This window comes from Hermetia illucens, chromosome 1 (assembly GCF_905115235.1).
Source record: "Hermetia illucens chromosome 1, iHerIll2.2.curated.20191125, whole genome shotgun sequence".
Lineage (NCBI taxonomy): Eukaryota > Metazoa > Arthropoda > Insecta > Diptera > Stratiomyidae > Hermetia > Hermetia illucens.
In genome coordinates, this window is record NC_051849.1 from 100,597,770 (window position 1) to 100,622,568 (window position 24,799).

The following is a 24,799-nucleotide window of genomic DNA, read 5'->3' on the forward strand; positions in this document are numbered from 1 at the left end:
GTTCATATTAATCTTCGAAAATTGATGTTCTGGCTCAGATTCTATCTACCAATACTGACATTTTAATTCGTTCGGTAAATAGGATCTAAAGCTGCTTCGCGGTTACCCTATTACACACCGTTCAATAAAATTGTACATTGAAGATCCACCATCTTAAATACCAACCCGAGGTTCAAATTTTTATTGGCCAAATCAGAAGGCCAAAAGAGGGGACAGGGCCGATTCCACCAATAATCTATTTTAAAGCCGAGTGTTAGATTTCACCCGTAATTGTGAAAATACATATGACTATATCGCAATATCGCAATGTGAAACTTTCACTCAGTTATTCATAACTTGTCACATGTGTGCCTACACGGTTTACTGTAGACCGCTGCTGACAACACTCAATTTTACTTATATAAGGGATGCGCAGATCATATCTGCAGACTCGAAAAGGAAACCAGCTGCCGCCTACCAATGGTTATATTTTTTGGTTTCCCCTTAATATTGAGATACCTAATTTGTGTAAAGTCTTCTTGGTAAGTACATAAGAACAGTCAGCATCTAACGCCTGATTTAAAAAAATGTCGTCGCTCCTTCTTAGTTACCATCGTCATATACTGATGCGATTACGTTTGACCTAAATTCCAATGTTGGTTGAGGAAGGTATGTCTCAATAAGGCATGATGAATCTGCTCGCTCGGTGGTGGCTAAGTACCGATCTTTTGATTGGAAGAGATGCTATGGATGTCTCGCCACTTTCACGTGCTCCGGTTCTTTACATTCTAGATCTGTAAACCTCATTGATTAACTGGAAATGCGAGTTTATGTTGAACATACCGCCCTCAAGGGAAAATATTCGAATAGTGTTTATCCAAGAATAAAAAAGTTATGATTTGTCTAGCAACTGATAGTGATCACTTTATTAACCATCCAAATATTGCCAATATAACTGAAGCGTTTCATCAATTTTCGTTCGCTCTATTTAAATAGTTTTGATTTTTTTCGTCTTGAGCACCAGATGTAACTAAAAACCCGATTTTTAAACATGAGGCCTATATTTTTCATTCCCTAAATGTTATTCCCCAGTTTTTATTTTATTCTCTGTTTATTAGTTTTACTTTAAAATAGTCCTGGTGTTAGTTTCACTAAATGTCATCTATCAGATCAAGAAATCTGGATTTTTTCTTTAACCCTAATCTTATAGAGGATAATTCGAATTCTTATTGAAATGAACTAAATTTTATAACAAAACATTCTCAAGTCGGTCATTGACACCATTATTCTCCAGACTATACGGTTATCCTTCATGATACCTTCTTTGCCCAAATTAACATAATATCTAACATGAGCTGAACATCAAAGTTAATGGAAAACGACCAAAAGCCCGGTCGGCTAGATGGTGATTTGAGAACCTTTCGACTCTATCCAGGCACATCACCAAGCAAGTAATGCAACCGATCAAAACGAGCCGACCCCGTTTCGAAACGGGACAAAGGCTGAAGAAGGAGAAGATCGAAAGTAAGAGTACCCATTCAAGCAGCTGTTTCTCTTCTCATTTATTAATTTTTAAAGCCTTTAGGATTGGTAAAAACCGCCCTCCGACATCGGGTGTCACCTATTGACCCGTTTGCACTTTGCGTTTTTATCATTTGTTAGTTTACTACATCTATTACTGATAACCCACACCAAATCTTTAACATCATTTCTCGATAGTTGGAAAATGTTACAGACGGATTTCGGCAACGACACACGAACCATTCAGAAACATTTTTTAGGCCTTCAACATAAAAAAAGAATCGTTGAAAAGGTCGATAAAATGAAGAAGATTCGAATATTTTGGTGATTTATGTTTCTGCCGTTTTCGAGCAAAGTTGGGGCATTACGTCGTAAAAAAAAACATGATTCCCATGGCTAATACTAATGAAATGAGTCATTGGGTATGATACGATATTAGATATATCATTAGCAGAGCAGACCGGTGAATGGTGTAATAGAATGAGCCGAGACTCAAATCAGAGATGGCTCACATGGGCGTACCAAACATCGAATATAAAAAGTATATCAAGGACTGGATCGAACGTTGACATTGCATTGCGCCTGCTGGGAATTACTTTGAAAAGGAAAATATCAATTTTGATGCATAATCTTGTATTTAACATTGTCTAAATTTGTTTATCGAAGTAATATAGACAAATTACTAGATCCACATCAACAACCGTAGAAATGGAAATTTAAATTATTATTATTGGCAGCCAACACGCCCGACATGGTTGACATTAGCGTAAACCAAGCTGAGATTGTTAAGAGCCGCGACATTATAGACACAATACATATTAGGCGGTTACTCATGGAGAAACACATTGAGAAGTTCACCCTCTGTACATTGCATTCCGCTCATGTAGTATACATTGCGACAACACCTAGTGCCAGAAGAACTCATACTTCGAATTGAATTACTATGCTGCGAACCGTAAAGTTCGAAGTGTAGCAGAAATTTTAAAACTGCTCTCACTATCACTCATCCAGCGCCGTACACACTGCGCTATGTAGATTATGGTTTCCTAGCGCCTCACAGCAACGCAGTGGCAATTATCTGTTCTGAACTAAGCGACCTAAGTATCTTGGATCAATGCTATCTGCCAACGGTGAACTACGCTATGAAATTCCTTCACACATCACCGTAACTGGCGTTCTATGTGATCTACCCATTACAAACAGTTCAAATTTCAAATTTATCGCAATGTCATTCGCACTGTTGTCCACTATGGTGCTGATCGGCTACTAAAAACAATAAATGCCAGGTCACAATACTGGAAACAAATATATATTACTTTGAATCAGTGACGTAAGACGTCTAGATGACAACATCCAAGATCTATGTTATATACGAAAAAGTTATCTCCGTTGATGCGGCCATGTCATTCGCGCTGACGATAGCTGGCCTGAATATGGAAGTCCGAAACGATCAAATTGAATTAATATGCTTGATGTTGATTTGAGATCCTTTCAACTCCATCCAAACCAAGTTTATGACCGAGTAATGAAGTGACGAATCGTATCGAGATGAATCGATCCCAATACCAAATGAGACAAAGCCAAAGAAATATATATATAATTAACTTACTCCATGAAAGATAATAATTGCACCTTATCGCGCAAAAGTAACTCAAATCATTAGAAAAAATGGATTTCGCGATGTGGCATGGGGCGCCATCTTGCTTAAAGGGAAAAGAAGGTGCCCCCCGATTTAGACAAAATATGACAGCGCGAGGGTCTCCAAAACTCGTTTATATTGATCCTGTCTCATAGTCTCCCCAAAGAAACAAAGCGGCCCTGGCCCATCAATGTTGATTGCTCCTCACACCATTACAAATGGCGAATCCTTAATGATTTTTATAATGCAGGATTCATTATTTCTCTCGTGCCTCTCTCTACCTCTCCACTGGCGTTTGGAACGTCGAATCATGAGAAAACGCTGTTTGAAAAATACTAAATAATATTGAGTAAAATATTTACAATTAATGGTTTTAAATTTAAGGACTTTGGACGAATATTAATTTATATTAAATATAATATATATAATAATATTAAATTCTCCCAATATTATAGTCGAATTTTGCATACTCTCAGTTAAGCGTATTATTTTCTACCGGCCGCCTGTGTGAAGCATGGACTGCTTTATTGAGCTCCCTCAAAGGTGGTCTGCGTCTCGCAGCAGCAATTGCCGCAATTTTCCATTCTGCCCTAGGGTTAGTCTTTTTCCGTCCACAATTTATCCGTTTTGAAGAAGTCACGGATGAATTTTCCTCCAGTTTCGTGGAGATCTATACCACTACATAAGGTGAAATTGACCGCAGATGAGAAGTTTCTCTTGTTGAGCGACAGCAGTTTTTCGTCCCATTACAAAATCTGCATAAAAATGTGAATTTTGATTAATTCTGGCTATTTGTGCCGTAACAATGCTTGAAAATGCAGCAATTTAATTACTTACATTCCGTAATCTACATTACGACGAAATCTATAAGCAATGCCACGGTTGTGAATAAAATCCGGCTCAACAGGTTGCAGCGGGCGGGTCACTTAATCCGTATGGATGAGAATGATCCATCCCGGAAAGTCTATAAGGGCAATATCTATGGTGGAAAAAGAAGACAAGGCAGACCCTGCCTGAGATGGATCGATGGCATAGGTCAGGCCGTCAGACAGCTTTTAGGGATATCGAATTGGTGGACCTCGTTTTATTATCGTAAACTAATTAGGTAATTCAAATTAACAAACATTATTAGGCCACGGTCCTCTTCAAAAAAAAAAGGGATCAAGACAATTACAAGCAATAATGAAATTTACATGCGTTTGTAATTTTTAACCAGGGACTCTATGCACAGTTGCCAAAAAATAGGGTAGGGTCAGAAATTTTGTTGGCTTTGAAACTATGAATTGCTTTACAGATCTCGTCATAGGTGTGGGATCGTTTCAGTATCCAAGTGTGCTCTCTCTGAACATGGAAGGAGGGGAACCAATTGGCTTCCGTGTTATATTAATGAATTCAAAAATTTCTTCGGATCTTTGATGATCCTACCATTTCTCAGTTTCAATAAATCTCTTAATCTCGAATTACTAAACCCGTTAACCTACCTAGCATCAAGTTGAATCTGGATTGCAAACAGTCCAAAAATCCCTTATGCTGTAAAAATTTTCGATCACTTTTTTATTATGGAAATATAGTATCTTCTTTATTTGATCTCGAGCAACTTATCCAAAAATAGAATGATCGCCTCATGCAACACGGTCTCAGGTTGAATCTGAATAAAAACGTATCAAAACGAAAATTTACCGCAATGTCGTCCATCCTGTCGTTCTCTATGGTTCTGAGTGCTGGTCGACTATAAAAGACAATTAACGGCGTCTTGCGGTAATAGAGACGCTAACGAAAATTCACTTGCCAAGATTGGTCTGAACATCGAAGTCGATGGTAAACGACCAAAAGGCCGGCCGAAACAAGGGTGGCTTGATACGCTGGATGGGAATTTAAAAGTCTCGCGATTGCATCCAGATCAGGCATTTGATAACATAAAGTGGCGAAACTGATCACAATGAACTGACCTCGCCTGTGAACGGGACAGAGGCTGAAGAAAAAGAAGAAGTATCTTCTCTATTGGAAGATCAGGAGAAATACGTATCTTTTGCAGAATTATTCCAGATTTAAGACTGCATTAAAGATAGCGTTATTCATTCTTCTAATCGACTGTTCGTTACAACACCTTCTTGAACGAAAATGTGAAATCAATTCATTTTTTTCTTATTTGATTGAGTGTGGAGCGGTCTAGTAGTTTACAGATGGAAGGTTAGGATGAAAAATATTTGACTACGTTCGATTTAAAAGTTAAAATTGATAACCTTTCTCACAATCCTGGAGTTAGAAGCCAGAAAGGAGCTATTTTGTCATTTTCTCGAATCGGCTACTTTTTCAGGGCGGTAAATACAAATTCGAATCCAGTATCTCAAAGACATGGATTTTTTTTGGAACATCCTATATTTCTCATAGTGCATAGCTTGACTAATATGGTCCGGTAAATATTAAGATCTTCGAAAATTACAAATTCAGTCGTCAACTTATCGAATTAAAATCAGATGTTAAACGACAAAAACATTCTCGGAAAATTGAGAAATAAAAGCATTAAAAACTATTATTCATGGTTGACGTATGGAGTATATTTGGTAGCTAATTTTCTAATTTAAGGTATGAATACAAAGTGCTCAAATCAAAAGCTGTACTCCGTGAACCAGCTGTTCCTTTGAGTGCGAGGTTTGAACTAAAAGAAGTTTGGAGGTCTTGAAAGGAAGTAGTGAAAACTGATTTCCTAATAAAGTTAAGAAATCGTCTGGATCTTCTTCGCCATACTTCTCGGCCGTAAGTTTCGTTCGCCTGGAGCCGCGAAATTTTTAAATTCTTGTATAACGCGTTAAGCTGTCACTAGCCGCCCTAAAGGCGGCGTCTCGACCAATTTCCATCGCCTTGAGAATCGCACCAAATAACCACACCATCAATTTTATTTTTTGAAGCTCTGCCACAGCCTACCACATAATTTTATCGAAACAAAATCGACCATGATTAATATATTCTCTTTACCTAGTGAATACTTTTAGAAATTTCACGTAGATCCACAATTAGGTCTTATTACACACGCTTACACTGTATTAGCTTTAGCATGATTTAGATCTGCATAACTCTTCAAGCCAACTTCTAGAAGGTGGCCATAGATAACAGCTTGTTAAATACAATAGCAATAACATGACAAACAAAATTATCACCGACACACATTTTCGAGTGTAAAGCTAAAGAAGAATTACAAAAACTAAACTAAGAAAAGATATTAGTTGAATTTTGAACAACATAAACATACTCAACAATATTTGTTTGGTTTTTCCTATTTTCATAGCTCATCTACAAGAAACGTCTAGCCAAAGTTCAGATACAACGACGGAAGTAACCCAACCCTTGATGCATCAACCAGATTAAAAAGCCAAATTAGAATATATTACCGTAATAGTTCGACTGTGACTGTAAAAATAAAACGATTCCTAGGTTAGTGGAAACACGGATCATTTCCTTGATGAATAGTGAATATCGATCAATCGCAACGGCTTTATTTTTTGTTGCCTGCTTGTCTCTTTCTCGTCAACCGAATGCTAACTCAATGTTCTCATCTAAACATTTCATGCACATTTCATTTATGGCTTAGTTCATGGTGCAAGCGTTCTATCATTTAATATGGTTACTGGGATTGGGTTTTCTATCTCATTGCGTATTTCATAATAATTTTATTTTCCGCACATTCACATTCAATTATAACCATACGATGCATTTTTTTAAAATTCATTCATTTCTGAAAGCTAATATTTGAGCATTTCTAATTCCAGAATCAGAACAAGCGGACAATGGGACTGTTACGAACACAACACAGGTAGCTTGAAGGAGTGCCAGCTATATAGGTATCGATATAGGAATTGAGATATTGTTCTGGATAAACAATCGTTTGTTTTTACTGTATATATAATACCTTAGAAAACAAGTACTAAAAATTTGTATTTTTAAGTAACTTATTATCATATACGACATCAACAGAAGCAAAAAAGTTTCGTCCCATTTGAAAAAGAGTAGTTAGACAAAAAATTTTACATCTCCGTAGCTAAGCCATTAATTGCAATGTATCGAATAGATAAAAAATCATCTTGTCATGAGCCAGGCGTAGGAATTTTAAGGCGTTTAAATTTCGTACATGCAACGAAGTTGGTTATACATTTTTATATGTAGGGAATATTATTGTGTAAATATAATGGCAGAATATATATATAAAAAAAAAACAATTCAAAGGCAATTATATGATAACGATCTGCTGGATCAATAATTTCACATCTCTCTACCTCCTCGAAAATTATGTAAAGTTCCTTAGCTTCTGCATAAATGAGGGTTGATTGCTAGCAAAATGTAGCCGGCATTATTTATAGTGAAAATAGATCTCTCTATTTTTATGTCATCACAGTATCTATTATCTCTAAAATTATGTATTTTGAAACTTCTTCCATTTCCAACAAGTATTGTTCTCTATTATCCGCGAGTTCAAAATACTAATTATATCACCGTTGCAAGAAATTTTATGAAGCTGAATATTAGGGAGTTCAAGTCGAGTCAGTAGTGTTGAAGGGGTTCGGAAATTGTTCAACGCGAGTGCTTGGCAGTATTGGTTTATATTGAGTGCAAGCTTAGCATTTACACCGGGAGATTCATCTGAAGCGTATGCTCTCAGAAGGTTATCCCGGTTCTTATGGTACCAGGTAACCTCCAGTGAAATTTCGTGGTATTGCCTTCCTCGAGTACAACTATATACAAGAGGTACAACTTCCGCCCCAAAGCTTTGAAATTGTATGGGTGAAAATAAAGGAATAATCATCGTTCGGGTAGGCATTTTGGACATCTTGTTTAGAGTTGATGCCTCGTTATTGCAATATATTTTCAAGCCGCGTCAAATTTGGCCCTTGGTCATGAAAAATATGTATTTTGTGCGGCATAAATGGTTGTGCCTTTAGATAAAAAAAATATTTTGATGAACATAACATAACACAACCACGGCTTACAGCTCGTAATTTAAGAATAAGCTTGAAGAGGAGGTAATTTCAGTAAATTTACAAAATCCAATAACATACTATAATTGGCTTTATTTGAAAAAGGGGAAATTTTTGGACGTAAATATCATATCCGGGTGTGTTCATTTAGTTAACACCGGCTCTATAAAACTACTGTGAAAACTAACACTGCAATGAAAACATTAGTTAAACCCTTCGAATTATTGCCCCAATGTGTACACCTGAAGCCCCTAGGCTTCAAAGTTCCAACATACCGTCCAAATCTTATATCAAGAGGTGAGTCAGTTTCCGGCAGTTGAACGCATTTGTGTAAAACAAAATCTCATTAAAGTTAATTAAATGTCCACATGATCGTTTGTCTATCACACACGATTTATTCGAAAGCGGCTAAAACTGTTATCACGACATTAGGTAAGAGTATGCCAAAATGATCGCACATTATATTAACAAGTACTGAAGAGATTTCAACTAACCGGACCCTAGGGAAATCAGAAAATAAAAATCTGCAAAATCTTTAGCTTGCAGTGTCCGGATAACAACAAGGCTGTCGTACGGAAGATTGCGGTTCAAATCTGACTAGTAGCAGTGGAATTTGTATCGTGATTTAACGTCGGATAAAAGTCGACTCAGTTGTGAGTTAAATCAGGGTAGTAATAATCTTGAGCGAGCGCAATGCTGACCACCTTGTATCCTACAAGGTACTGTAGTCTTGTAGGGTACCCTTACGGTCTGAATGAAGTGCTCTAACACAATTCAAGGCCCAATTGGATTGTTGCACCAACGATTATTATTATTCCATTTTCCGGTTTGCTTTAACTTCCTATCATCGTTTCTGTAAGTGGAGTGGTAACTAACGTGTTTTGGTCAGGTTGCCCATCCATATCAGATCAACATCCTTTTGACGTAGTTTCAAAGTTATTTTTGTCCTGCATCATTCAAAACTGTCGAATCTTCCAGAATATGCCTAATGCATGCAATAATACCACCCTCTACAGAAGGTAGAACTGATTTCCAAAGTAGCGTTGTTATTATATTAGCATTTATTACATTCTTATTTATGTGAAATTGTTGATGAACATGGTATGGTAACGAGTAATTAATTTTGGGTTGATTTATCGACTTATAATAATCGTTGGCGCAACAATCCAATAGGATCCGGACCTTTGTGGCCTACATTTCGATTTCGAAAACATGGTTTCCATAAAAACATGTTTGAAGTTTGAAACCGTTGTAACTTTTCGAAACATAAATCAAGTCGGGAAACCAGAAGCTGGACGCTTTAGATATGAAAGGTTTTGTGTATTTCTTTTATAAAGACATTTGAGTATGAATTTTTCCCATTAGTACGTAACACGTAATATACGCTTATATTATGTGAGAATATTCACTTTCGGATGATATTGACATTCAAAATCTTGAATCTTGAAGCGACAACTTTGACCTATTATAACTTTGTTAGTAATAGTGCGATTTCCTCGAAACTGGGTCTCTATATAATAGCCTATGTTGCTGCAAAATTTCGTGGTGCAAGGATGAACTTAAGGGGGGTTCTGCAGCCAATTATGGAAAATTATAGTAATATATTATTATTAACTTTATTTGAAGGGATACCGGTATGGAAGGTATTTCGGAGCCTAGCCACCATATAGTGGCAGCCTCTTGATTTTTTTCAGATTTTTCGGTTTTGGCAGTTTCTGAGAATGGCCCCGTTAAATAAATGATCACTTTCGACTCCCCGAACTCCACGCCTTTCCAACAAATGTCAAAACTAAGACCACCTTTGGAAAGTACTAATCGAGACCTTTTATGTGATACCCCACATGACTATATTTGGTGAAAAAAAGTACACCCCCCTTTTGCATGTATCCTACTGTGAAGTAAGCGTTCTACCTAAGGCACTGCTCAAGTGTACATAAATGGCCATAGATGGCGCAGTTTTATTTTCAAATTTATCTTGTGATATTTGCCGTAATTTGTTAAATAAACGTAGCAAAATCGCTAGATTGCTCAACCAATCTAAATATTCCATTTCTTCAAACGATTGACACAAGATGGCAGCGCACTTGAAAGTTTGGAAACCAGATAATCGCACTTTCCGTAACTTAGATCATAGACCTAAAATTTGAGTGAAAATCAACTAAGTCGACATGGTGTAAACGGTAGATTTTCAGACAGTGGAGAAAACGTTAACTTAATTCTCAGTTTCAAGTTTAAATCAGGTATAGGCGAGCAAATATATATAGTACAGTACAATTCGAAGAATCCTCGAAAGCATTCAATAATGGTAGTCCGAGATGCTCAATCGCATTAAGGTTCGATCCCATATACGCTACGCCAAGCGACACTACATCCAGCACACCTACCGCGATGCGGCATGCTTATATTGCATTAGCGCGGCAGTCAACTACAAAGAACTACATATTTTGACATTTTAACAACAGTCACCTGAGTTCATTATATGGAAATGACACGCGGTACTGCAAAATATTCTCTCCCAGGCAAATCGGCATCGCGTCGCTGAATGTCGCGCCGCGCAGCGTCGTATTAGTGTGTGTTACTCCCTATAAAACCATATAAAGATATTTTGACAGGCAGTGCAGTTTGTGGCCGCATCGCGTCGCGTAACGTAGATGCCAGTTAAGTTTTGGTAGCAAATTTGATCATCTAAGCCAAATGGGCGATAATTTAGCAGGTGGCTTAAATCCATCATAGTTCAGGCCACACTATATCTAATAGGCAGTACCCACACTAAAATGCCCCGACTTGCGAATGTGTTGTAGAAGCTTACCTGTACACATCAGAGACGCTAAACAAGGACAGGGCATAATCTTCGTCAATTCGTATTGGTAAGAGAGAGATCGTTGAGCTTTTGCTATTCTGGTACTACTGCCGTGCTCACACATCTAGTAAAAAGTAGTTTCACGTATTCACTTATACATAGGCAAAAACTTGCCGATCTCACCAAGCCATTGGGAAATCCGGGCGATATGTCAAACACAGCTGATGGGATTTTCGTTATATCTCGCTCATGCTCAAGGGCAACAATTTGAAATCGTGCGTACCCGTTTTGATTTCATTTTTTGGGTGGCGAGGGGGAGGGTGGTAGCTGTCATAGTATCTACCTGTGGTTCAGGCTATTTCATTATCGAACTTGTCATGCGCGTCGATCCTATAATGATTACTGAATCATTATAACCATATAAGCAAATGCAAATTCAGATTCTTACTTTAAGGGAAACTTCCAGAGAATCCTCCCAGGAAAGATATTAAAAATAAAGTTGATTGTACGTTTCTAAGAGTTCTAAGTTAAATAAGAAAACCTAAGAGAAGAATGAATGCACTATGCGGATACCTCATTCACTACTAATGAGCGAGCATAAGACAAAGTAAATTTTACTGTGAAAAAATGCTTTAAAATCGATTTATGTTTATTTGTAATATTGTTATGTTTCTTTACAGAGTTTCCTTAAGGAAAGAGTTTTTTAATCTTTACTTTCCCTTGCATTTTTCTGTCATTCCTTGATTTAAACCTAATATTCATTGCGAAAAACTCTTCTGCTCCTCCCCTTCTAAACGAAACGCTAAATTAGACAGAACTCAAACAATAAATAACCTAAAATATGCGCTTAAAATTAGAATTCAGGACAAATTGAAATTAGAGTCTACATATGCATGTACGCGTTACATTAACGATTGTTCTTCTAAAAGAAATTGTGATGACACGAGGGAACAACATAATGCATAAACCCTTCAACTACATCCATGGTACCCATATTGAATGGATTGATCAAATATAATAAGTTTAAATTTCATCCTATTAGGCGTTAGTTTATAATCCATATCCAAGCTGCCTATTTTGTTCCGAATGGAAAATTGCTTTCAATTTAGAAATGAGGGTTCCATTAATCGACCGAATAGAGCCATTGATAAATCAAACAGCTTAAACACGAATTACTCTTTCAGTTCATGTATTATATACATGCAACGGTTGCATACCAAATTTATTTTTTAGCTACTACGTCGGAGTAACCCGATTGTTAAATACAATTCAATTCAGCTGAAATTCTATTATGACAGAGTATACCCAATAAAATTGAATATTCCAAAAGAAATTAGACTAAAATTGTTATTCTAGTAATGTACTTGAAAAATCAATGCATATTGCATCAAATCATCATCTTTAAAGACTGAATTTTTCCAATTAGACCGAATAGTTGAAAAACAAAAAAAAAATGTTTTTTGGTATAAGCTACAGATAGATTGATAAATAAGAATATGTGTGTATTGCGAAAACAAACAAGTGATAAAGGTTAAAGGTAGGACGCTTCTCATTCGTTTGTTTTTGGATGGTCGGAAGTTACAAAGGATAACGTTGAATCAGGGAACACGTTTGCAAATGATAGTATGATAAAAAGGAAGAGGTCTGCAGAGAACCTGTTACTATTATTTATTTCAATAAGTTTTCTCTTATTTTGTTTGTATATATTAAGATCCATCGCTTGTTTTCACTTTTTTTTTCAAAGGGATATCACGGTGTAGAATGCCTGCAAAATAGTGTTGTAAATATTTATTGCGTTGATAATAATTTTAGGTTAAGGTAAAATGAAATAAATGGAAGAATAAAATATTTTTTTGTACAAATCTAGTTTTGGTTATTTGATGAATTCTGGGCTCTGGAAGGTTATTATGATCTCTATGGGTCCTTGGTTCTATGGCGCGTCAGGGTAAGTCTTCATTTTCCACCCTTGTCCTCGATTTCTTCATCAAACTGTATTAATTGATTTTCTTGATCGTACTGTCTTGAGAAATGCTAAGAAATTCGACGTTTTCTCGCCATGTTTGTAATTTGTTATATCGTCTATTAGTTTTCTGTGTTTGTATTCTAATAGTTGTTCAGATGAATAGTTTATTAGTTAGGTTTTTACGGCATTGACTAAAATGTTTCGGCTTAATTCGTCTCTAACCGCGTTGTCTTTACCTACCGTATACTCGATGTGATATTGATATTTGTCGAATTCCAAACTTATGTCGGCTGCTCCGATCCTTCACGTTAGAGAAACATAAGAATTGTCATTGAAACAAAGTCCATATTCTTTGACTAGCTAATCGAGGTGATTTGAGAGAGTCTCAATCTTTCACAAAATGTTTATATCCTGAGATTATTTCTTATCTCCTCTCTGGACTTTGCAGAAAATCCTATGAAGATATCCACGTACTAGAAGCTTTCTGTCTATCGATTGAACTTTTGGGGCAGTATACAAATTGAAGAGATCTAGGCTGAGACATTGTGGAAATCCATTTTGAGTTGATTATATTGTTCCCATTTAGCAAATATTAAGGAGGCGAACCGAAATTGTTTGTATCATGCGTTGAATTATGTCCCCGAATCCCCCATTCGTGCCACAGGTCTGTTACTGTTAAGTGGCTAATCATGGGATGCATTTTAAATGCACCGGAAAGTGAAATTATGCATTTAACAACTAAAGAACCACTATGGAAATTCAAACAAAAACAAATACTTTGTACAGGAATGCACCTGCTAACAATTTGATGGAATAGATGCTAGAAGAGAAAAAAGCTGACTTGTTGCCCTTCAGCACACAGTATCGAGACGGGGGATCACCATCGTAATATTCGCCATCTGGCATTCCTGGCATTTAAGCACAAGATACAGCAAATTCACGAGTGTGGGATTATGGTGGGAAGATCGTTTCCTATCTTCATTTTTCAGTATTTGCGTCACGTCGTCTACGTTGCTGGAAAAGCTCGACAACTCAAACAACAAAGAGAACATTTCCAAAAACCTTTCTATACAATTTGAAGATTTACGGTCGAATTCAAACCGGCAATGAAATACCTCAAGAGAATGATACACAGAATCCAAGATGAACTTCTCCGTTTTTCTCTACGGTTTTGAAAGAAGTACAACCGCCTATCGCGGGTTCAGCGATGGACAGCTCGCGAATGGTGATCGGCTATTGGTATTGGTGACCGCAAGAGTAATTCGGATTATCCTACATGCTGCGGGGTAGAAATCTATATATATATACCTCAGGAAATGTGAGGATAATAAGAAAACGATGTTCGGGAGAAAAGGGCTGTCAGAAAAGCGAATGGACTATTCATCGGAGAGGTACGGCCATCTATCATATCTAATTCGGTTACTCAGTGGACATAGGTCTCATTTGAATAAAATCGGAGAATTATGTCCCCCAATTATATTAGCTGCAACGGTGTGGTTGACGATGACTGCTACATTTCCTACTTCTGTAGAAAGTGGGTGCCATGGTGCCGACAGTTTGTGAACGCTGGTTGGAATCCTTTAAGAAAACTGATTTCGATATAAACGGCAAATGTAAAAAATGCGAAGGAAAAAGTTCGAAGACTCCGAATTGAAACTTTAGAGGAATGAAGACTACTGTCCGCTGTTCTCATAGTTTACGATTCCAGTTCGTTTTTTCATTGTTTTGTCCCGGACTGGCATGGTATTGTTCGCAGTTGTTTCTTTCCTTACCATATAGCGTTTTCATGATTTTCCAAGCTCCAATTTTCATTTTCTGTATCTCTTTCTGAATCCAAAAATTAAAATTGACTTCCTTTTATTTAAGTGTAATTTTGCGGTGTTTCTAGTGACTAAATCATTTCAAAGTCCTTTTATTATTTAATTTAAAAAAAGTCACGGTAGCTCTGTTTCAAAAATTTCGTCCAAACAAATTTAATTCCATTTTGCCATTTTATTGTTTCAATGCTGTATTTTTCGACTTGAGAACAAATGGATGCATTAAGTCTTACTCGCGCCGGTTGAATTCAATGCACAGGTATATGAGTACCGTGCAGATATTTCTTTGTATAAAGCAGGTTCAGTACATTTTTTATTGTATATGGACCAAATGGTCGATCATATGAGTGTAAGAAAATTGATTAGCTCAAGTCATTAATCGACCCGTCGAGATATACACAGCTCTTTTCCTTTTCGACTCTGCAGATTACATATTTAACGAATTGAAGAAGAGGAGCTGCCTCTTCAGGAAAAGGGAGGTAGTTCGATGGGACGTTAGAAGTGGTAGATGATTTTTATCATAACGCAAAATAGATCAGGGAAACTAACTGTTTGTGAAAAGACAGGAAAGAAGGAAGGAACAGTAGCTAAGCAAGCGTAGAAATACTCATGGATCGATTATGCGGCACTCTCTGGCTTGGAGAGTGACTTTGAAAAGAAGGGTTATAGCATCAGAACAGTACAAGGCGCTTTGGATGCGGCAATTAAATGCTAATTTTATTTGCAGGTGGTCGTTTTTCATTTACTTTGCGTGGTGATAAAAAGTAATAGTGATATTGGTGCAAATTTGCTTACTTTACACGTTCGTTCTTAAACAATTGAATATCTGTTGGGAACAAAAAAGATTCTTTGTGCACCAAAGGATGTGAAAAAGCAATTACAAAGTTACGAACTTGGCACACCAAAGAGGATTTTCATGAAAGTTAAAATATTGATACTACATTTCGTTGTTGAAAAATAGCAGGAATATGCAAGGAATTTTTTTCAAGCCAATAGGCATTGTACCTTGGATCCGTTTTCAGAGTTTTGCAGCTTCACTAAATTGTGATGGATTTCAGCCTAATCTTGGTGCAATACCAACGGATAATGAATTAAGGGGGGATTGAAGTGTTGTTAAAGACTCCACTCCCATTTTTAAGGTTTTGTGTGAAACAAAACCTTATTATTAAGGTTTTGTTTGAAACAAAACCTGATTAGAATAGAGTCGATGTCTCTCTGTCTATCACACCTGATTTATTCGGAAACGGCTAGTCCGATTGCCACGAAAGTTGGTTAAGTTTAAGGGGGGCTCCCCATACATGCGAAAAGACGGTGCAAAATTTTGTTTCACAGAACAGAGAATTTCCCAGAATTTGACCATGTGGGGACTCAATTAGTACTTTTCGAGACTGGTCCTATATATGATCTCAGGTGAAACCAAAGGATTCAAAATATGACCACCAAAATGTGTAACAGGTCTCGGTCCAACCGAAAAATCTGGAAAAAATCACAGTGGTGCATTTAAGCGAAACCTAGGCCTCAAAATACATCCCGCTCCAATATCTGAACAAATAAAATTAATAATAGTATATTACCATATTTTGGGAATTTTGCCGAAAACCCCCATAAGTTCATGCTAGAAGTATAAAATTTGGCAGTGGTATAAGGGATAACATTAGGTATAAGTGGCAAGTTTGAAGGAAATCCAACTAGTATTAACAAGGTCCAAGAAGGTGAAACTTCTACATTTTTTTGTGAATTTCATGCATTCTAAAACGTTCACGACGAAATCATACCATATCAATTCGTCAATAGAAGCTTTGGGCTAGATACACTTGTAAATTGAACAAGCGGTATTCAATATAGGTACTTTATATGTACATATGTATACTTTCATCATCATCACCATCAACGGCGCAACAACCGGTATCCGGTCTAGGCCTGCCTTAATAAGGAACTCCAGACATCCCGGTTTAGCGCTGAGGCCCACCAATTCGATATCCCTAAAAGCTGTCTGGCGTCCTGACCAACGCCATCGCTCCATCTTAGGCAGGGTCTGCCTCGTCTTCTTTTTCTACCATAGATATTGCCCTTATAGACTTTCCGGGTGGGATCATCCTCATCCATACGGATTAAGTGACCCGCCCACCGTAACCTATTGAGCCGGATTTTATCCACAACCGTACGGTCATGGTATCATAGATTTCGTCATTGTGTAGGCTACGGAATCGTCCATCCTCATGTAGGGGGGCCAAAAATTCTTCGGAGGATTCTTCTCTCGAACGCGGCCAACAGTTCGCAATTTTTCTTGCTAAGAACCCAAGTTTCCGAGGAATACATGAGGACTGGCAAGATCATAGTCTTGTACAGTAAGAGCTCTGACCCTATGGTGAGACGTTTCGAGCGGAACAGTCTTTGTAAGCTGAAATAGGCTCTGTTGGCTGACAACAACCGTGCGCGGAATTCATCATCATAGTTGTTATCGGTCGTGATTTTCGACCCTAGATAGGAGCAATTGTCAACGGTCTCAAAGTTGTATTCTCCTATCCTTATTCTTCTTCGTGTTTGACCATCAACGGCGCAACAACCGGTATCCGGTCTAGGCCTGCCTTAATAAGGAACTCCAGACATCCCGGTTTAGCGCTGAGGCCCACCAATTCGATATCCCTAAAAGCTGTCTGGCGTCCTGACCTACGCCATTGCTCCATCTCAAGCAGGGTCTGCCTCGTCTTCTTTTTCTACCAGAGATCATTGTCTTGTACAGTAAGACCCTATGGTGAGACGTTTCGAGCGGAACAGTTTTTATAAGCTGAAATAGGCTCTGTTGGCTGACAAGAACCGTGCGCGGTTTTCTTCATCGTAGCTGTTATCGGTTGTGATTTTCGACCCTAGATAGGAGAAATTATCAACGGTCTCAAAGTTGTAGTCTCCTATCTTTATTCTTCCCGTTTGACCAGTGCGGTTTGATGTTGTTGGTTGGTTGATTTTTAATGCTAACGTTGTCACCATATATTTTGTCTGGCCTTCATTGATGTGCAGCCCAAGATCTCGCGCCGCCTGCTCGATCTGGATGAAGGCGGTTTGTACGTCTCGGGTCGTTCTTCCCATGATGTCGATATCGTCAGCATAGGCCAGTAGTTTGGTGGACTTAAAGAGGATCGTACCCCTCGCATTTTCCTCAACATCACGGATCACTTTCTCGAGGGCCAGGTTAAAGAGGACGCATGATAGGGCATCCCCTTGTCGTAGACCGTTGTTGAGGTCGAATGGTCTTGAGAGTGATACTGCTGCTTTTATCTGGCCTCGCACATTAGTCAGGGTGAGCTTAGTCAGTCTTATCAATTTCGTGGGAATACCGAATTCTCTCATGGCCGTGTCCAGTTTTACCCTGGCTGTGCTGTCATAGGCGACTTTATAGTCGATGGAAAGATGCCCACATTCCAAAAGTTTTTCCATCGCTTGCCGCAGAGAGAAAATCTGATCTGTCGCTGATTTGCCTGGAGTGAAGCCTCTTTGGTATGGGCCAATGATGTTCTGGGCGAATGGGGCTATTCGGCCTAGCAAGATAGTGGAGAATATCTTATATGGTACCTAGCAACGTGGTACCTCTATAATTGCTGCACTGCGTGATATTTCCTTTTTTATATATACTGTTATGCACGGAGTAAATCAATCAACACAAAAACAATATGAACACGGGGTAATGCTGAGATAACTGTGTTTCCGAATTTTGGATAAAACAGCAAAGGCGGATTTAGCACTAGTAATGCATCAAGCGGCATCGAGTGTGGTGCCGCCGTCGGTAGACATGACGCATGATCAGAGTCTTCGATGTTCTGCTCTTTAATGTAGAATTGTTAGATTAAGAACCTTTGGTGAAAGCGCTCGCCAGTGGTGTGCGTGAGGAATGAAGGAAGACGTGCAGCGTGTTGGCCCCATGTTACCATACCAAATCCCTAAAAAAATTTTTTTATAGTTATTGTTTGAACATGCGCGAAGCTATACAACATTATTTAGTTCCAATGAAAGCTCTAAGCATTGCCGTAAAAATCGCTGCAAAGCTGCAAAAATGCAATATTATTGCGGATTGGCCAAAAATTATGAATTATCCGACTAAACCTTCATAAGATTGCGTCAGCTGACGTGCGAAATCTCATGCATGATTTGACGTATTTTTAACCTACTATTCGTTTCTGGTAAGCTAAAAAGGGCTAAAACAGCTACTGCTCCTGTAAGCAACTCCCTTACTGAATGAATGAAATAGCATTGGAAAACGTTGCGTTGAAAGCAAAAATCGCAAAAGAATTAATCAGCCACCGAGAGTTAGAAGTCATAAAGTAGCTAGTACAGATTCCGGATTTAAATCCGCTTGAAAATTGTTGGGATCGCCCTATGTGCCAGCTCTCCATCTACGCTGGACATCCTTATAGAATCAATCAACACTAGGAAAGGGTGCAGGAAGAATAGCAAAATATTTCGAAAGAGTACATTTCCGAATTATACACTTCAATGCCACCCTGCATAAAAATGTTTAAAAAGCCGAAAAACTTTGGATAAAATACTAGGCTTCACAAAATGTTGCCTGATGCAAAAATGGGTCAATGATATTTAGTGTTTAAATGTATGCATTTTGTATTTTTGTTTTGTGTGTATAATCAAAGTTATTACTTTTGATTTCGATTTTGATTTTTAATACTAACGAATTGAAGTTCAATAAAATAAAAAAGACATTCTTTTAGGTTAGTCGAATAAACATATTTTAACACACATATGTACATATCAACGATATAAATACTGTGTTCATCCTAAATAATCAAAAATTGCCTATTACCGCATTGATAAATTGATCTAACGCATTTCCACTTTACTCGGTGCACAAAAGCGCGTACGTAAATTGGAAACCGCTGGTAATCAGGTACGGCCATGTCTGTTGTATTAATTACTATTCGCAAGCTTCATATGCACATACATAAACATGTCTATCTATTATATAGTAATTGACACTGATTGGTTCTCCTGGTTTTTGCTATCAATTACTAAAAATTAGAGTAATGTATATTCATAACTTTATATGAACAGGTATCGGTATGGAGGGTGTTTTGGGGCCTAGGCACCATACAGTGGCAGTCTCTTGATTTTTTCAGATTTTTTGGTTAAGTAGTTTCTGAGAATCATCATCATCATCATCAACGGCGCAACAACCGGTATCCGGTCTAGGCCTGCCTTAATAAGGAACTCCAAATATCCCGGTTTTGCGCCGAGGTCCACCAATTCGATATCCCTAAAAGCTGTCTGGCGTCCTGACCTACGCCATCGCTCCATCTTAGGTAGGGTCTGCCTCGTCTTCTTTTTCTACCATAGATATTGCCCTTATAGACTTTCCGGGTGGAATCATCCTCATCCATACGGATTAAGTGACCCGCCCACCGTAACCTATTTAGCCGGATTTTGTCCACAACTGGACGGTCATGGTATCGCTCAGTAGATTTCGTCATTGTGCAGGATACGGAATCGTCCATCCTCATGTAGGGGGACAAAAATTCTTCGGAGGATTCTTCTCTCGAACGCGGCCAAGAATTCGCAATTTTTCTTGCTAAGAACCCAAGTTTCCGAGGAATACATGAGGACTGGCAAGATCATAGTCTTGTACAGTAAGAGCTTTGACCTTATGGTGAGACGTTTCGAGCGGAACAGTCTTTGTAAGCTGAAATAGGCTTTGTTGGCTGACAACAACCGTGCGCGGATTTCATCATCGTAGCTGTTATCGGTTGTGATTTTCGACCCTAGATAGGAGAAATTGTCATCGGTCTCAAAGTTGTATTCTCCTATCCTTATTCTTCTTCGTCTTTCTATTTGACCAGTGCGGTTTGATGTTGTTGGTTGATTCGTCGTGCTGACGTTGCCACCATATATTTTGTCTTGCCTTCATTGATGTGCAGCCCAAGATCTCGCGCCGCCTGCTCGATCTGGCTGACAGTTTGTACGTCTTGGGTGGTTCTTCCCATGATGTCGATATCGTCAGCATAGGTCAGTAGTTGGGTGGACTTAAAGAGGATCGTACCTCTTGCATTTACCTCAGCATCACGGATCACTTTCTCAAGGGCCAGGTTAAAGAGGACGCATGATAGGGCATCCCCTTGTCGTAGACCGTTGTTGATGTCGAATGGTCTTTTGAGTGATCCTGCTGCTTTTATCTGGTATCGCACATTGGTCAGCGTCAGCCTAGTCAGTCTTATTAATTTCGTCGGGATACTGAATTCTCTCATGACCGTGTACAGTTTTATCCTGGCTATGCTATCATAGACGGCTTTAAAGTCGATGAACAGATGGTGCAACTGTTGTCCATATTCCAACAGTTTTTCCATCGCTTGCCGCAGAGAGAAAATTTGATCTGTTGATGATTTGCCTGGAGTGAAGCCTCTTTGGTATGGGCCAATGATGTTCTGAGCGTATGGGGCTATCCGGCCTAACAAGATAGTGGAGAATATCTTATAGATGGTACTCAGCAACGTGATACCTCTATAATTGCTGCACTGTGTGATATTTCCCTTTTTATGTATGAGACAGATAATGCCTCGTTGCCAATCGTCAGGCATTGATTCGCTGTACTATACCTTGAGCACAAGTTGATGAACCACTTGGTGTAACTGGTCGCCTCCATATTTAACCAATTCGGCTGTAATTCCATCGGCTCCTGGCGAGTTATGATTTTTTAGCCGATCTATCCGGCTATCCATGATAACGTTCTTCAGGTGATTGTGAAGATCATTTGTTGATGCTTCATCTCCAGGTCCTCTGTTGACTGCGGTTATTGCGGCATCCATTTCCCTCTTATAGGTGTCGCGGAGGGTTGTGTTGTGGATGGCTTCAGTGTTCACTCTCACCTAATTGTCAGAGGGGATTCTAGGTGGTATTGTTATTCGAGCTCGGAACACCATGCCAACGAGATAGTGATCCGAGTCTATATTGGCCCCCCTATATGTTCTAACATTCATCAAGGCTGAGAGGTGGCGGCGTTCGATCAACACGTAGTCAATTTGGTTGAAAGTGGCCCCGTCTGGAGAGGCCCACGTATGGTTGTGGACCGCTTTCCGCGCAAACCAGGTACTTCCAACAACCATTTCGTGTGACCATGCGAATTGAATAATCCGCAGTCCGTTATCATTTGTTTTGTCGTGTAAGCTATGGAAGGCAACGTATCGCCTGAATACTGGCACCTTCCCTACTTGGCTGTTAAAATCCCCAAGTATGATGTTGATATCATATCTGGGACAGGGTTCGAGGGTTCGTTCTACTGCCTCGTAGAAGGTATCCTTCTCCGACTCTGCAGTCTCCTCTGTAGGGGCGTGAACGTTTATGAGGCTTATATTTCTAAAGTTGCCTCGCAAGCGCAGAGTGCATAGCCGTTCGCTTATGTTTTCAAAGCTAAGATAACAGCAGGTTTCATTTTTTGGCTGACTAAGAAACCTACTCCGAACACATGGTTTACTGGATGACCGCTATAATATATGGTGCAATGGCTCTTCGCCAGGAAACCGGTCCCTGTCCATCGCATCTCTTGCAACGCTGTTATATCAGCCCTATATTGGGACAGGGTATCGGCTAGCTGCTCATCAGCATCATCTCTGTACAGGGAGCGCATGTTCCATGAGAAAATGCGCAAATCGTTGATCCGTTGTCATTGCTGGGTCCGTCGTTTTAAAATCCGTCCTGTCCGAGGCTCCTGTTGTGGCTTCGTAACAAGTGGTTTTCCGTGTAGGGTTACCCAACCCCCAACCTGGAGGACCAGTTGGTATAATTTTTCCCGTTTTTAGGCGCGGGAGACTCGCCTTCATCCTTCTCCGTCTGCAGCTTTTCGTTTAGAAAGAGCTCCCAGCGGTCACCACGTGGAGGTGGAGATAGGGTTTGGTAGTAGAGCTGTTGGTGTTGGTTCAGCAGGCATTTCCCAGGTTTTATGCTCCATCGTGGGTACCAATCCACGTTTCGCCCTGGGACCAATACTACCCTTTGACCACAGTTTCTGAGAATAGGCCCGTTAAAGAAATGATCACTTTCAACCCGCCACACTCCCCACCTTTCCAAAAAGTGCCAAAACTAAGACCAGCTTCGAAAAGTAACCGAGACCTTTAATTTTATACCCCACATGACTATATTTGATGAAAAAAAATGTATGCATGTATGCATGTATGGGACCCCCCCCCTTAAATTCGACGTAAAAGGATGTAACTCACTATATGCGTGAGCGTTCACAGTTCCCACCTTTCTACCAAATTTAGTGTCAATCGCTACAACCGTCGCCGAGAAAAATGCATGTGACGGACAAACGGACAGACAGTAAACCGATTTTAATAAGGTTTTGTGTTTACACAGAAGGGCTGTGGAGAAGTAGATTCTTCATAAATGCGACTTTAATATTTCACGCGAATGTCAATTATTTTCGCTAATTATGACGTCAGCATCTTATTTGTGTAGCTTTGGAAACAGTTTGAAGAAGTTTGAACTGCTATAACTTTGGCGTTAATAGCCAGATTTCCATGAAATTCGACACATGTGTACAAAACATTATCCTCTTTGCTGGTGCTGGTTTGGAAGTCTTCGGATGAATTTAAGGAGTTTTTTAGTCAATTTCTAAAAATTGGTAATATACTATTAGTAAGTTTATTTGAGCAGATATCGGAATGGGATATATTTTGAAGCCTAGATTTCATCTAAGCGCACCACCCTGACTTTTTTCGGATTTTTGGGTTGGGTAGTTTCCGAAAATGAGTCCTGTCTCACTTTAAGTGTCTACATTTTGACTCCTTACTCGCGCACTTTGCAATTTACGTCAAAACTAATATCAGATTCAAAAAGCACTAATTGAGACCTTTGCCATCAAATTCCGTTCGGATCGGTTTAGCCTTTTTGGAGAAAAGTTCGTGTGACAGACAGACAGTGAATCGATTTTAATAGGGTTTCGTTTTACACAAAACCGTAAAGTCATGGGTCCATCCAAGCCAACTACCAACTTCACGAGAAAATTGCGATATCCATAGAAAGAATGCCCATTAGCTGGGGTTTTAGAATGCACTCAAAGTATTCCCTGTTGTCGTGGAAGACGATTAAAAGGAATAGAGATTTTTAGGCTAGGGGTAAGGAATCCGTGCATATATTGATCATAAGGCGAAAGTGGTAGTGGATAGGTCAGGCTTTGAGAAGAGACTAACATTTTCTTACCGTGCATGTCACTCAGTGGTACCTACTACCCCAAGACGACCGACGAGTGAATCGCCCTAGGGCTATGTATGACAGTGCAGGAAGAATGTAAGGTACTTGACGTCGCGCTTTAGGGCAACCCCCGAACTTGCGATATATCATAAGCTGTTAAAACCAGGCGGAACGGTACATGCAGATTGTTACCGACAATACCGGTAACGGGAAGCACAAAGATTGAGCTAATAAACATGTTAAAGTGGTTTTGCTCCAGTTCGGGAAGCATTGGAAATACACTGCTGGGACGTCTTATACCACTTTGCGTATGCTCCACACATTGTTTTCTGCAGCATAGCTTTCTAATTTCTATGAAGCAGTAGAAATTTTTGATGATCAATAGGTCATTTCAAAATATGAGAAAATTTGTTCAAAGATGTTTCCAAGCCAAGTTTGTCGAAAAAGGTAACAGTCATGACGATGGCAAATAGTTGATTGGTTAAGTTATAGATGTTCGAAATAGTTAAAATTTAGAACAAATTGGTCGTTATTATGGATCAACTTATAGACGTATCTATACCAAAAGATGAGCGCTAGTAGCCGCACGCGGAATTTCAAGCACTTGGCCCTAGGTACCATATTTGCAGTGTACTCCTCAAACTTGGCTGAACGCATGTAGTAATGAATTATATGAATATTCGGAATTATATGAATATTCATACTAAAGTTCCAACGGATAAACTTACATAATACATTCTTTCTCCCCCTGCGGGGTGGTTATTATTACTATTGCATTCAACCCTAATAAGTAGTCATAATGAGCAATATGGCCGATTAATAAATGCCACAAATACCACATTTTTAAAGAGCATATGCAAGTTCTTATAATACATTTGCTTACGCAACTATTTAGGTCCCCGCATGGAATGTTGCACACAAGTG

At 38.9% G+C, this 24,799-nt stretch overlaps 1 protein-coding gene across 3 annotated transcripts in view; it reads left to right on the forward strand.

Moving 5' to 3' along the window:
- LOC119651795 (protein spinster) overlaps positions 1–7,523 on the forward strand; it is a 97,359-nt gene extending 89,836 nt beyond the window's left edge. For 2 of the 3 annotated variants that reach the window (XM_038055578.1, XM_038055567.1), the window contains exons 8-9: positions 6,426–6,571; positions 6,907–7,523. In XM_038055578.1, coding sequence (XP_037911506.1) covers positions 6,426–6,505 — 80 coding nt within the window. In that variant the 3' untranslated portion in view covers positions 6,506–6,571; positions 6,907–7,523. The remainder of the gene's footprint in view (positions 1–6,425; positions 6,572–6,906) is intronic. The other variant, XM_038055585.1, reaches the window with a different exon arrangement.
- The last annotated feature ends 17,276 nt before the right edge of the window (positions 7,524–24,799 follow it).